Source organism: Polypterus senegalus, chromosome 1 (genome assembly GCF_016835505.1).
Source record: "Polypterus senegalus isolate Bchr_013 chromosome 1, ASM1683550v1, whole genome shotgun sequence".
Taxonomy (NCBI): domain Eukaryota; kingdom Metazoa; phylum Chordata; class Cladistia; order Polypteriformes; family Polypteridae; genus Polypterus; species Polypterus senegalus.
Genome location: NC_053154.1, coordinates 146,723,338 through 146,738,678, shown reverse-complemented (window position 1 = coordinate 146,738,678; position 15,341 = coordinate 146,723,338). Strand labels below are relative to the sequence as shown.

The 15,341-nt window shown below is 37.8% G+C and overlaps 1 protein-coding gene across 1 annotated transcript in view; it reads left to right on the top strand.

The window, feature by feature from the left end:
- The window catches only part of dner (delta/notch-like EGF repeat containing), a 258,013-nt gene that overhangs the window by 123,436 nt on the left and 119,236 nt on the right, over window positions 1–15,341 (top strand). The window contains exons 3-5 of the mRNA XM_039760000.1: window positions 930–1,024; window positions 4,737–4,900; window positions 10,020–10,162. Coding sequence (XP_039615934.1) covers window positions 930–1,024; window positions 4,737–4,900; window positions 10,020–10,162 — 402 coding nt within the window. The remainder of the gene's footprint in view (window positions 1–929; window positions 1,025–4,736; window positions 4,901–10,019; window positions 10,163–15,341) is intronic.

Genomic DNA, 15,341 nt, shown 5'->3' with positions numbered 1-15,341 from the left:
TCTGCTTTTACTTTTTTGAGTAATAAATACTGTATTATATAAGTTTATGTACCTAATGCTGTATTATTGTACAGTATAATCATTTGTACTCAGTTGTCAGATCTTCCTTTAAATGAGTTCCAATGGTTTCACTAAAGTGTAATTTACATGGAACTTGTATAAGATAGCTTACATAAATATTTAGCGGAAATAAAGAACAATTATAATGAAATAATTTCAGAATATTATACTATGTGTTTATTTTTCATTTTGGTGAACCAACCTCTTTTGTGCCTGTATATATTATAGCAGAAATGCTAAACTCTCTGTGCTGCCATCTCCTAATGAAGCACACAGGGAGAACTGTACCTCCACAATGTTCTGAGAGCTTTATGAGCTTGGGCATTGGAACTGTTGTTACAACCTAGTATCACATGACCTTCACATTTCTACATGCCTAAGTCTTTTCACTGTACTCCAAAACCACTGAGCTATTTTGTTGCAAGTGAAACTGGTGAGTGTTCCTTGCCTGAAGAATGACAGAGGATCTTCACCCAAGCCCTGAAGACCCCAGTGTTTCCAGATTGCAAAAAAGACAATGGTCACTAAATTATCTTCGTCAGAAATAGAGGTTGGCTTAAACACATATGGTATATATATTCAGGTTTTCATAATTATTCTTAACTCTGAAGCAGCAATGATATTTAAAATCCTCTTTTCCAGATCCTACAGTACCTTAAATTACAATCTTATTTGTTGGAGATGTATACTTGTCTGTATAAGATTGGTTTGCATGTCCATCGGTGGTTATTCCACGAGATTCTTCTATTCACTGTACAAGAACTGCTGCCAACTTCCTTAGAGATTATTTTTAATATCACTGATTACTATTAATTAATTTGTATTTCTTTTTAAACATGACCCAATCAGCCAATCGTTTGTTTTTTCAGATCACACTGGACTTTTCCTGTGGAAATTCAAGCCTTACAGGATCAAATGATGGTCGCAGCTTGGCGCTTGAAATTATGGAGGAGACTTCAGTAAAGTAAGAGTCCTATGTGCTTCTAAATTAAATATGTACATAAATTAGAAGCTCTATGCAAATTGGTATATCCGAAAAATCTTCTTATATATAATATGTTACCATGGCTGTCTGTTTGTCTGTCCAGGATTTTAAATCACCTGTAGCTCGCAAACCGTTTGACTTACTGACCTGAAATGATTTGGTACACATTTACTACATGATGTCTACTATCCGCTTTCGAGGTGATTATTGACCTCCAAGGTTATTCCTCTTGTTTGTATTTTATTTCATTCTAGAATCAACTGTCAGCAGCGGCCAGCAAGGCGGCATGCGGCTCATGCGTATGGGCGCCGTTCTCATCCCTACCACCTTCGCTGTCACTTCCCTTATCTCTTCATATCTTAAATCATTCGTGAGGCAGATTGAAGAGTTAAGTGCCAGCTTAAGTGAAAAATTAAGAAAAATGTACTAAGTAATTGCAACACAAACAGATTTAACGGGAAAAGATGGCAACAAAAGAAGAGAAGTGGGCTGCTAGGGTGGAGAAAAGAAAAGCTGCTTAGGAAGCAGCAAGTGCATCAACCTCTGTGCCAACGAATGTTAAATGTACAGAGAAAGAGGATGAAAACTATGAATGCTCAAGTCAAGTGTAACGTGCAGTGCGCCGTTAGTGGTGTATAAATAAACCACACACAATGCCTTTTAAAAATGAGTTTAAACAGAAAAAGATTATATTGTGAAATATAATGCTCAAAAACATTCATCTGTTCTTTTATATATTTTCTGATACTACTACAGAGTTACCATATACTTGAACCCTTTAGCGTATCATTGGCATCCATTAGAGGTTGTTCTTGCACGCAGCCACTTTCACTATGCAGTCTGACCATGGAACTGCTACGAGTTTGAATCGCCACCTAATCTAATGTGCATGTGTTTATGATATGGGAGAAACCCACTGTACCTAGAAAAAAAACCCTTGGTCATGGCGAATATGCCACCTCAACATAGACAGACAAAGAAATAAACCCAGGTCTCTTCATTAATCAGTGTGCTCCTGGGACATTCAGTGTCAGTAGAGTTTAAACTTTATTGTCCTGAGAAGTGAATTAGGCTGCCCAGAAGGGTTACAGTATTTAAAATAAAGCAAGGCATGTCATAAACAAAAGCACAATAAACTTCAGACAAACTTATTGGCATACCTAAGTGATGACACGCATACGGCACAGTGACAATTCAAAGTAAGAATTAAAATTTAAGCATGGTATCAGCACTGCTGATTGCTAGGAGACCAGAATCTCAATTAGCATCTAATTAATTAAGTTGAAAGTTTTAGAAATGGAAAACTGTTTGAACCAGTTTTTTTTTACGTTGAATATTAAATATAGGGTGGTCCAGATCTAATTATGCAATTTTCATTACGCTATAACTTATTAAGTTTATTACGTAGAAAATCGCCCAAAAATTCCCAGACCATTGAGAAGTGTGCGAACAGACGACATGCAGAATCGTCTTTGCGCCAAATTGGAATCGTCCCCGCATAAACCAAAGTCATCCAGACGATTTGGATCTGCATAATTAGATCTGGACCACCCTGTAGCTACCCTTGAGGTAAAACTGGGATTTTCAATATTTAGGGTTTGGTGCTCTCCGCAAGAACATTCTACACGTTTGCTAGTTAGCTAAAGCCGATGTCACAATACTCATAGTTGGAAGGGATGTCAGACTTGGCGAAGGAAGTTGCTGATCTCGTTGCACAAGTAGAAATTGCAAGGCATGTCACATTAAATGGCTGAGTAACGATTGTCCAGCACAATTTCATGTTTCCAAAGTATCTTGACCTCACCTCATTTTTCTCCTAGCCAATAAATAACGTGTTACATGACAAAGCTGGTGCCTGTGCAAAAGTTTACAGGTATGGCGAGCTCAGCCACACTCTCACCCCCTTTTTGTTCTTCTATTCTGTTTTAGTACATAAAACATGTTAAATCAGACAGACAAGCCATTCTTCTGTTTGCAAGATCCAAAACACACATATTCCTTATTCCTCTTAGCTGCTTTATATGAATTGTAAACTTCTGGGTGAGCACTCATTGGTTGTTAACTCTCATGCACACAGAGCCCACCCCTTTGATTTAAGACAAAATCAGACCTGTTTGATGTCATCGGTTGCAAGTTCCAGACTGGTTGGACCGAGTCTCCAGTTATGTCACACTATGCGACTGGCAGTCACTGGAGTGTGCCATTACAACCCCTGACTCACTAAGATTATGTGAATGAAATCTGCGACTGAAAACAACTGTAAAAGTTGTGTAATGTGACATGGGCTTATCACAATAAGGCCTTGTAATATTATTGCAGGCTTTGTGAGATTTACTTGTTCTTCTAGTGTCCACCTTCATTTTTTTTTATCTGGGGTCTTTAATCTTCCCCAAAAACCCAAAGGCATACTGATTATGAACCATTAAGGACAATGTTGGTTATTCTTCCTCTGACATACTAACACTGAATACTTTCAGCCAATGAATTATTCAGCAGAAATGTGTCAAGAAGCATTACTGGGGCTCTTTTACACAAATGGCAATATGCCAGCTTAATGCCTCACGGTGACTGTGACAACCAAGTCAAGTCATTTTGTTTTTTTGTTTTCTTTTTAAATGTTCTTCCTCTTTAGTCATTTTTGCGTGTGTTCAAACCAGAGATTCATGACTCTGTATTGGCTCAATATGATTATATGCCTAGAATTAGATTAAGTTGGTCAGAAAGTAAGCACTAAATAGATGTTAGGACATCACAAAGTCAATAACATTAGATCTTCCAATTTAACAATTGACAATGATATATAAATTGATGTTATTTTTGCATCTACTGTCTATGGAAAATATACCAACCACCACAAGAATATCTGGGTTTGTTATTTAATTACATGATTAAATACTTTTTAGAAAATGTTTTTTTGTAATCTACTAATAAATGTAATTACATTCTACATATTATCACTGTTACTTTCAAGCTTGAATTGTAACAAAAATATTTAATGAAATATATTTGGTGAAGTAAATAAACAAAAAGGCCATGAATATATACCATACCATACCATACCATTTTATTTGTTGAGCGCTTAAAAGCACAGCATTACAACTGACCGAAGCGCTGTACAGTTTAAAAAGAAGCAGGACTAAAAACAAAATATTAAAAACAAATATTAAGAGAGAATTAAAACAGAGATACTAAAAACAGGTCAGAGGACCCAATAAAATAGAGAAATAGGAAGAAGCAAGTGGAAATGAGACAGGTTAAGAATTAAAAGCCAATGTGAAGAAGTGCGTTTTTAGGCATGATTTAAATGTGGCGACTGAGGCGGCTTACCTAACCACTAAGGGTAGGGAGTTCCAGAGCCTGGGTGCACAGACGGAAAAAGCCCTTTCACCACGAGCTTTAAAACGTGCCTTGGGAACGGTTAGGAGCAGCTGATCTGCGGATCTATATAATATATCTGAATGTTACTCAATGAGGACCTTTTCTGACTTTTTTAACCTGTATTTTAAATTTGAAAAATATTGTGGTCATTCCATTCAGAGTGGGATCATGTCTTCTTTTGCTCTAACCAGTGCTTTTAGGAGTAGTCTCTGCCACAGATATACGAGAATTCTGATAGATGAATGAAAATTGCCTGCTTACTTTTACACAAATACTTGTAATTCATTATAATATATTATCTGCTATTTTGCAGGATTAAGGCTAACCTTACAAACCCACCTGCACTGTGGAGCGTCAATGAAGATGACTTCAGGCAGTGCTCGATTACCAGTGGCAAAAGTGTTCTTTTGTTTGATGCTTTGGATGGGATGGTGCTCCCTGAAGAAGCATTATCTCTGGGAAACAATTATTTCATTGGTGAGATACTATAGAGATTTTTCTGCTTGATCAGTCGCATACTTTATTGATTTTGATTTTGATTTTATTTTATTTATTTACTGTTTTTAACATATTTTATTGCACAAATGTAGAATCAGATGAAATGTCTGCCTGTTAAAGTGAGATGTAATGATACATGACTTCTGATTATCACTAAGGTGTAATAGAATACTGGGTATCTGTCATAGACAATTGGAAATCAAATAAGAAGATGGGAAATATTGAAAATGCACACACCACAAATACTACAAATGTGCGCACATCACAGATCATTCACTTTGAAAGAGTACCAGCAACAATGGCACATGGCACTGGGGAGAGATGACAGAGAATAGTTTTGTATAATTTTTGTCTTTTTCTGGTGCAAATCTCAAGTAAGTCAAATTAAGAATTTGCTGCCAGTGTACATTCTTTACCTTTGCTAATTTAATGGTTCTGATTGGGCATGTATAAAAGTAATTGGACATTACTTCAAATTAGAACATTGACAGATTAAATAACTTTCTCAGTGTCACACACTACCCCAGTAGTGATAGTTAAACTGGCAACCTTGTGGTTTGCAATGACTTTGCACAAGTTTACACTACTTTATAATCTCAAACTTCCAATTTGAACACATACTGTTCTTACACCTGCTTAAGGTAGGAACCAACACCACATTTGTCACACTGGACCCAAATCTGCAAACACCCACACTTGCACTCACACGAGGACCAATTTGGAATCAGCAGTTCTCATAATCTGCCCAAGTATAGCGATACGGGAGTACAACAGGAGTGATGGGGTAAATCCTATACAGACACAGGGAGAATGTGAACCCTTTACCCCATCTTTAGCCCCCCACCCTGCTTTACAGATTTACATGAGTTGTAATTTTTTATTATATGCTGTTAATTTGAAAGCTTTCTTATGTTCTTATTTTCCATTGTAAGTCCAGAAGTCAAATTTGTCATGATTGTTCTCTTTTGATAAATGCATTGTCATTTAAGTTCAGAACCCATCCGTTATAACACGGATGCATTAGAGCTGTGATCAGAAAAGATGCATAACTAAATGGTATTTTTAAGTGCACGTGTTGAAAGAAGCCCACTTTTTTCAAAAACAGACACGCACACTATCAGTACTTGGGTTTAAATTCTGCTTCTATAGCAGTCTCTTTAATGCTTCATAAATAAAAATTTGATATATGCAACTACTGTTGATGTTTCAGTTGTGTCTTACCCAAAGCCTTAGCATTTGCCCCTTTTTATGTTTAGGTGAATACTTTTTGAGGCTTAATATTTAATATTTTAGTTGTTTTTAACATTTGAGCCAATTTTATTTATGATTTGTCCAACAGTAAGGCTGTTCAGATGATGTATTATGCTGTTCTATGTCTCACCATAGTTCCAATTTAACTCCCATTAGAAAGGATATTCTACACGCTTGTTTATGTTTGTCTCCCAAATATATAAGTATCAGTGTGATCATAATGAAAGTCCCAGAAGTCCTTCTATTGAGGCTTTTCACTGGTGTTCTTCTAAAGCCAGGTTTGTTTAAGCTAGTAGTAGTGTTTGCCTGCTTATTTCTAAATATTCACTTTAATTTTTACCTATATTAACTTCCCAGGAAAAATCTACTGTCAAAGTCAGTGTGTTATCATGGTTTGACTGATGTTTCAACACTTTTTCTTTTAAACACTACAATTCAAAATCCTGTGAAAATCAACAAATAGATAGATAGATAGATAGATAGATAGATAGATAGATAGATAGATAGATAGATAGATAGATAGATAGACTTTATTAATCCCAAGGGAAAATTCACAAATACAGTGGTACTAAAGTATTAAGATGACATAGAGAGAGAGAGGAGAGAGGTTAAGAGCAGGCGCTGATACAGCGCACTGCTGCACCCACCACACGACAAACCAACTCAGGATCCCAGATTAGGTTCCGAGTGCAGCCATGCAACAGGTGACACCTCAGCACCACACTAGTTCAGATGGAATGGAGCAGTGTGAGGGTTTTTTATGGTGGCTGGAGTGCCAATTCTGACACCAACCCTCAGGTTTTTCCCTGCAGGTTGGAGGGCCAACATGCAGGGCTGGATGCAGATCGATGTCATACCCAGGATGGAGATGACATACATTTAACTTAAATGCAATAGCTCAACCAAGTGGATTCATTTCAGATTACATTATCGAAAACATTAATGGCAGAGCTAGATTTTTCATGAAAGAAGTGAAATGAAGAGAACCAAATGTACCTAATGGGCATAAACAGACTGATTGAATGTTTAATGTTTTTGATGAACATCCAGTGATCTAAGATGTCTAACTATAACAACAAAATAGGTAATTCATTTGCCATGTCCAAAACTCATCTTTATTAGCTTTGCTAATAAGCTGGTGCCATTAATGAATTTAATTTTTGAAACTGACTGATAGGGCAACAAAGCTGCAAAGTAGTTTAGTCTTATTCCCTCACAGCTCCAGGACACTGGGTGTGATTTCTGGCTGTGTTATTTCCTGTGTTGAGTGTGTAGACTATCCTTATGTTTGTATCTGTTTTTTTCAGGATATGCAGGTTTCCTCTCACTTCCCAAAGATGTGCATGCCATGTTATAATGCAGAAATGGCAGCCCTACTGCTGTTTATAATTCTTTGTTAGTGGATTCATGAAAGTATACGCTCCAGTTTACCGTAAAAGTATAGATTGAGGCAGCCCATCAATGAGATTTACTAGGTGCTACAATCCAAATTCCTTGTTCAACTGAAACTGCCCTCCCAAGATAGGATGAGGGGTGGGTTTTTGTAAGTGAGAGATGGAAGGATGTAGCAATACAGAACCAGAGCATAGAATTGCATAAAATAGTGTGCCCTATTGCACACAGATAACCAAGTTTTCATCTTTATACTGCAAGGTCTTCTCCCTAACCTGGCTAGTCTGTCATCTATCCAGGAAAATCAGCAGTTTCCCTAAAATGCCAATTGAAAAAAAATGAAAAGCCGTAAAGTAAACACTTTTTTTAATCATTTGATTGCTTCTACCGCAGGGATCTTGTTTCTGTTTCTGAATAGACCATTGTGTCAACTCTCCCCATTTCTCCAGGTCTGTGTTGGTTTTCTTCAGGTTCTGTTTCTTCTCCCATCTTAAGGACAGAATTCTGAGTAAACAGTGACTCTGAATTGACCATAAAAAGAAAATATAGATGTGTGCACAATTGTGACCTGTAATGGTCCTTCATGAGTGTTGTTTTCTATTTTGTGCTTAAGGTTGCTGGGATTGGCTCCAGCTCCCTGTGGTCCACTAACAGAATAAGCAGGTCCAGATAATGGGATGTAAAAAGGTGTATTGTGTTAGTTTTTAGATATGTTGAGTTGAACAGCAACAGATCTGTATATCACCAAATTCTTCTAAATCTGCTCCAGTATGATACTATTCTGTGGTTACAGTACTCCAGTTGTGCTTTGTCAACTAGAGATTGACAGGCTGATTGTTTTTTATTGATCTCCAGGGGAAAATTCATTAATTAGTTTCCAACCTACCACCTGACTGGCATGCTTCTGCCCTGGGAAGCAGTTCTTCATGCCACATGTCAGGAACTGTTACAGTACATGTGATGTGCAGACAAGTGCCTGAGGCTCCAAAGGCCCTGCTTGTTTGTTATGTCAAGTGGGAACTTTTAGTCACAAGTGTGTTTCTTTCCACCTTGACAGTAGATTGTTTATGACAATTTTCTTCCATATGTCGCACCATCCCTATTCTCTGCCCCAAGACAGTTCAATCAAGCCTTGAACCTTTTTCCTATTAATTAAGAAATCTCTTGCTTGCTGAGTTTAAAACATGCAAATAGAAGGAATTCTTTACTGTGCATAGTAACAGGGAGAATGTCTGCAGTAGTCCTGGGTGATGTGCCTTCCCACCACCCTATAGACCCCTTACATTCTGCAGTCTTTCTTCTTATGTGCTACCTTTAGATATTAACCTTACCCTCCAATAACCAGTGGACTACAGCAGTCGAGTATAGGATTTCCTTGTGGCACCTTTTTGTTGATGTGTGAGACATGGCCAGTAGTGTAGATTATCTTCTCCTCCCCACATCAGTGTGTACATGTGACACAGAATCCAATACATTCACAACATGCACAATGTGACAGTGCCAGCTAGGCAGCCTAGAAAGTCTGGCACTATATGCTATGTGGTAGCGTCATTTGTAGTTCTTTTCAGGAAGTGATAAAACCCTATCACATAACAACACAGATATATACTTGTGGCAAACACAATCAACAAAATGTACATTTGAATGTTTATTTTTTAAAACAAATCCACTGAACTGAACAATGATCACTTTCCATATGCATATATTGTACATTCCCTCAATATGGCTATTTCAAATAATATATTTTTTTTATTGTGCCTCTGTAGTCCCTGAAATCATGTCAATATCTTTGTTTGTTTGTCTAAGATGATGAAAATGACACATGTGGGCTAGGACAATGCTTAGAAAAAGCCAAATCATTACAGTCTAACCACTGTCACAAAGCTACTATATTTACAAAGCAACCTCTCAAGCTCACATAAATTGTGTATTGCCTTTCAAAATTCACATTGTGAGAAACCATATTCATAAGTAAATCACATAAAGCTGAAAAGAATTAAAGCTTTCCATCAATTGTTTGAGTGGAAGAATGGAGTCAATAGTACAAGTGAAAGTAGTAGGTTAATAAAACAAATGAATAGGGTATTGTCAGATTTAGAATATACAGTAAAAGAAATAATGTGCCTTTTAGCTAGGATCAGAAAGAGATGAATGAAGGAGATTTACAGAAACACAGCCATTTTTTGTAAAAAAAAAAAAAAACAAACCCACATTCCCTGTACATACACAGTTTCTAAAGATACTCCTTCACATTAAGGGGTCATTTCCAGCTGTTTCATCTACAGCAAAATGCATAATTACTGTGATTCATCAGTGTTTAATTTAAATTCAATTATGCCTTTATTACAAAATTTCTGTGAAGCTGTTGTGGTTTACATCTTAATGTGAAATAAGCTGCTGGACTGTTTAGAAGGAGATCCTGACAATGACGTGACGCAAATCATGTTTCTTGCAGGGTTTGTGAAAGATTCCTCCCAGTCAGTTGTGATGCTGCACCTGAATATCACTGTGAAGGTCAGCAACTGTGTGGAACCAGGGAGCAGCTTTAATGGTCCTGAATGCTCTGGAAAGGGAAAGTGCACCACCTACACATCTAAGGTAGGCCCAGTTCAAGTTATTAATGGCCTTTAAGATTTAATTATGTAGGGTGTTTATACTATAAAGACTCCAACTTTTTTGAAAATTATTACCTGATAATTTAAGAATCTAAAACAAAAGAAACTAGTAGAAACAAGGCTTAATGCGTGGCTCAAGTCTTGGTGCAGGGTAGAAGGGTATATGTTTATGGGGCATTGGGACTCCTTTTGGAACAGATGGGAACTGTTCCGCCGTGACGGGTTACATCTGAACCGGAGGGACACCAATGTATTGGGGAGGTGTATGTGTAGGCTAGTCAGGTATTGTTTAAACTAGGGAATGGGGGGGCAGGGAGTTTAGGACAGGCCAGGTTTGGATCTATACATGGAAGAACAAACAATGGTGTAGAAATAAAAATGCATAGTAATGTAAATTTTAAGCAAACATAAATGTAGAAGGATTAACACATTAAAATAGCTTGCCTTAATGCTAGAAGTATCAAAAATAAGGTAAGTGAGTTGGAGTTGTATGTAGCAGAGCATAATTATGATATTATAGCAATAACGGAAACCTGGCTAAATAACAAAGATGGGGATGAGTGTAACATAGAGGGATACACATTTTTTAGGAAGGATAGACAGAACAGAAAAGGAGGTGGGGTTGCTGTTTATGCCAAACAGGAATTAAATGTAAGTCATCTTCAGTTGGATGATGAGCCCCATCTTAGTGAGGACATGTGGCTTGCCTGGAAAATATTAGGGAAAGGGGTCTTATTTTAGGAGTGTGTTATAGACCACCCAATTCAGACAGTAATTTCAAGACACGTCTTTTAGTAATATCAAAAAGGCAAGTTTACAGGGGATATTATAGTCATGGGGACTTTAATTATCCAAATATTAACTGGGATAACCTTACAGATGGAGGAGCACAAGAGCAGGAGTTTTTAGAAGTAATCAGTGACTGTTTTTTAACACAGCATGTTAAAGCACCAACAAGGGGTGAAGCCTGTCTGGATTTAGTATTCTGTAATAATCAGGATAGAGAGGTGTAGAGGTGATTGAACCACTAGGGTCAAGTGACCATAATGTAATACAATTCTCAGTATTTTGTAAGAGTACAGATGCAAAGACTAAAATTGTTAAGTTGAACTTTGGTAGGGCTGACAATGTCTAAAGTAGGATAGACTGGGATAAGCTTTTAAATGTGGAGACAGTCGAGGAGCAGTGGAACAGGTTTAAAAATGTTTTACATGTAATGCAGGACAGATACATACCTAAATTTGGAAGTAATAGGAAACTAAAAAAAACTCCACGATGGATTAATAAAGATTTAAAAAAGAAGTTGCAAAGGAAAAAACTGCTGTATAAGGCATATAAGACTAATGACTGCAAAGAGAATCGTAGCGCGTATGAGAACATGAGGGCAACCATTAAGAAGGATATCAGAGAGGCTAAAAGACAGTTGGAGAGGAATATAGCAGATAAGGTGAAAGAAGACCCCAAGAGATTCTTTCAGTATTTTAGTAGTAAAAGACCAGTTAAGGAGGAGGTCAAGTTCATCAGGAATAGTAAAGGGAATTAAAAGATACAGACAATGAAATAGCAGATGCCCTAAACTTACATTTTTCTGAGGTGTTTACAAGTGAGCAAGTGGATAACCTGCCAGAGGTAAACACAACTACTAAGGAGGTACTGAGGGATTTGGAAATTGTAGAGGAGAAGTGCTGCTCAGATTAAATAAGATGAAATCAAACAAATCACCAGGCCCAGATAATATTTATCCTCGTGTTCTTAAGGAGGCTAGTGAGTACATATATAAACCCTTGACACATATTTTTAGGAAGTCACTGTGCACTGGAGAGATTCCGAAGGACTGGAAAATGGCAAATATCATCCCATTATATAAAAAGGGTGACAGGGCAGATCCAAGCAACTATAGGCCAGTAAGCTTAACAAGCATCACAGGAAAATTAATGGAAGGAATTATTAAGGATAAGATTGAGCAACACATGGCAAGGACAGGAGTTATTCTGAACAGTCAGCATGGGTTCAGAAGAGGGAGGTCGTGTTTTACTAACATGTTGGAATTCTATGAGGAGGCAACAAAAGGATATCAAAGTGGAGCTTATGATATTATTTATCTGGACTTTCAGAAAGCATTTGATAAGGTGCCACATGAGAGGTTGGGCATCAAGTTAAAAGAAGTGGGAGTTCAGGGTGATGTTTTTAGATGGGTGCAGAATTGGCTCAGACACAGGAAGCAGAGGGTGATGGTGTGAGGAACCTCATCAGAACTGGTCGATGTTAAGAGTGGTGTTCCACAGGGGTCAGTGCTAGGGCCGCTGCTATTTTTAATATATATAAATGATTTAGATAGGAATATAAGTAACAAGCTGGTTAAGTTTGCAGATGATACCAAGATAGGTGGATTAGCAGATAATTTGGAATCCGTTATATCATTACAGAAGGACTTGGATAGCATACAGGCTTGGGCAGATTTGTGGCAGATGAAATTTAATGTCAGTAAATGTAAAGTATTACACATAGGAAGTAAAAATATTAGGTTTGAATACACAATGGGCAGTCGGAAAATCGAGAGTACACCTTATGAGAAGGATTTAGGAGTCACAGTGAACTCTAAGCTATCAACTTCCAAACAGTGTTCAGAAGCCATTAAGAAGGCTAACAGAATGTTAGGTTATATAGCACGATGAGTGGAGTACAAGTCCAAGGAGGTTATGCTCAACCTTTATAATGCACTGGTGAGGCCTCATCTTGAGTACTGTGTGCAGTTTTGGTCTCCAGGCTGCAAAAAGGACATAGCAGCACTAGAAAAGGTCCAGAGAAGAGTGACTAGGCTGATTCCAGGGCTACAGGGGTTGAATTATGGGGAAATATTAAAAGAGCTGAGCCTTTACAGTTTAAGCAAAAGAAGATTAAGAGGTGACATGATTGAAGTGTTTAAAATTATAAAGGGAATTAGTACAGTGGATCGAGACTTGTATTTTAAAATGAGCTCATCAAGAACACGGGGACACAGTTGGAAACTTGTTAAGGGTAAATTCTGCACAAACATTAGGAAGTTTTTCTTTACACAAAGAACGATAGACACTTGAAATAAGCTACCAAGTAGTGTGGTAGACAGTAAGACTTTACGACTTGATGTTTTCTTGGAAGAAATAAGTGGATAGGACTGGCGAGCTTTGTTGGGCTGAATGGCCTGTTCTTGTCTAGAGTGTTCTGATGTTCTAAAGTTTACTATAGCTAGATGTTCATCTCAAATTTCCCAAATTTTGTCAAAACCTACATTCCAAATTGCCATTCACTAATTTTGTAATATTTAAATTGTATTTGTGACCGCTCCTGGAAGTAGTGAGGTCTTAGACAGTGAACTTTTGTTTGATATCTACTAGCAGTACTGTCACAGAATTTGCAGCATTATATGAAAATGCCAGCTCAGCCTTTCTGTTGTACTGTTTACATAAAATATGAAACATCTGTCTAACTGACACTGACTGTATAATTACAACCACCACGTAATTATAAGAATAGGAATTTACATTGGCCTAGTCATTGTTAAACACATTGAATATTCCTCTTTGTAGAAGATTATATATATATATTGTGGCGGACGGCCAGGACCCATGCCCATCTGGGATGCCCCTTTGGCACTGGGTCCGGGGGAGCAGCCATGGAATGCACACTCCACCCCTCAGAACGCATGGTGGTAGCCCTCCTGGGTTACATGGGGCCACAGGCGTGGGACTTCAGTGCTCAGCCCTTGTTGGGCTCCATGGCCACCACTGGGAGGAGCGGCACAGCTTAACGAGCCCATGTGGACTGGAATGCAGCCACACCTGGAAGTGCAGCCTGAATTAGGGTAATTATCACCTGAAGCACTTCTGGGTGGTTAATTTTTATGTGTCTCTGGTGTCAGTCTGTGTCGGGTCGACGCCAACCAAGAGCTTATTCCACAACATTCAGACTATCTTGTTGCTAGTCTCCAGTCATCTGCATCTGCTAACATCTTTGCTGTGCCTTTTCCTATAAAACAGTGGCACAGTGGGTAGCATGGAGCTGCACCTGTTTGTTGTCTATGTGGAATTTACACATTCTCTTTCTGCGTCTTTGTAAGTTTCTTCCAGGTACTCCAATTTTCCTCCCTCATCCTCTAAGACGAGGAGTCCCAGTGTGAGTGTGGGTATGTGCATATGTTAGTCCTGTGGCAGACTGATGCTTTTGTAGGGTTTTTCTTTGCCTATTTGTCTAGTATTTCTGTGATATGCTTCAGCCCCTGTGATCCTGAATTAGATTAAGGGGTTTGAAATGTTATGTTATGAGCCATTATTTTGTTTTCCTTTATGTGAACCTCTCATAATTAGTTTTAAAACACATTAATGGACAATTTACAAAGAAAGGGTAAATTTTTTTTTTTTAATTTCTTGACTCTTTACGGATGAGGAAATATTAATTGTTAATTGTGTACTATTACCTTCTTTGTTTAAAAGTATCAAGTAGAATAGTTTTGAATGTTTTGAATCTGTATTTTTTGGACAATAAAGATTTACACATACTACATATATATCATTAACAAAGTAACATTCTCAGGCCTGCTTTATCCAGCCTGGGTTGCTATAGCTTAACCTAAAAGCACTGGGAGCAAGACACACGCTCCAGTGCTCATTCATGCACACGTCTACTAAAGGCCGGTGTTTAGTTGCCTATTAGCATAACACTCACTCACTTATTTCAGTCTGTGTACTTCTATACTTCTTCATATCTAATCTACTGAGAAGTGAAGGATGGTGTTGATCCTGTTTCCATTTCAACAAGATTAGTCTGCAAGCTAGCAATGTGACAAAGGGCAGTGTGTTGGAATAGTCTTTGAGAACTAATGTTGCATAAAAAAAAGATTCTAAAATGAACTTTTAATGGATGTCTATTACAGCATCAAAGGCCTCCAAACAGCATCCTCAAAGCATGCCTCCAAGGTGAAGGCAAAATAAAAACATATTGCTAAGTAAAGCCGGTGTTTGGTGGCACCTCTCACAACTGAGATTCTGAGAGAATTAAATAATAAACCAAGTACACCAATAATAAACCAAGATTAAATTAGCATCTGTAAAAGTCAAGTCAAGTCGGGGAGCATGCACTGGTACAGTGCATTGCCGCACCCACTACACAACGAAACAACTCGGGAT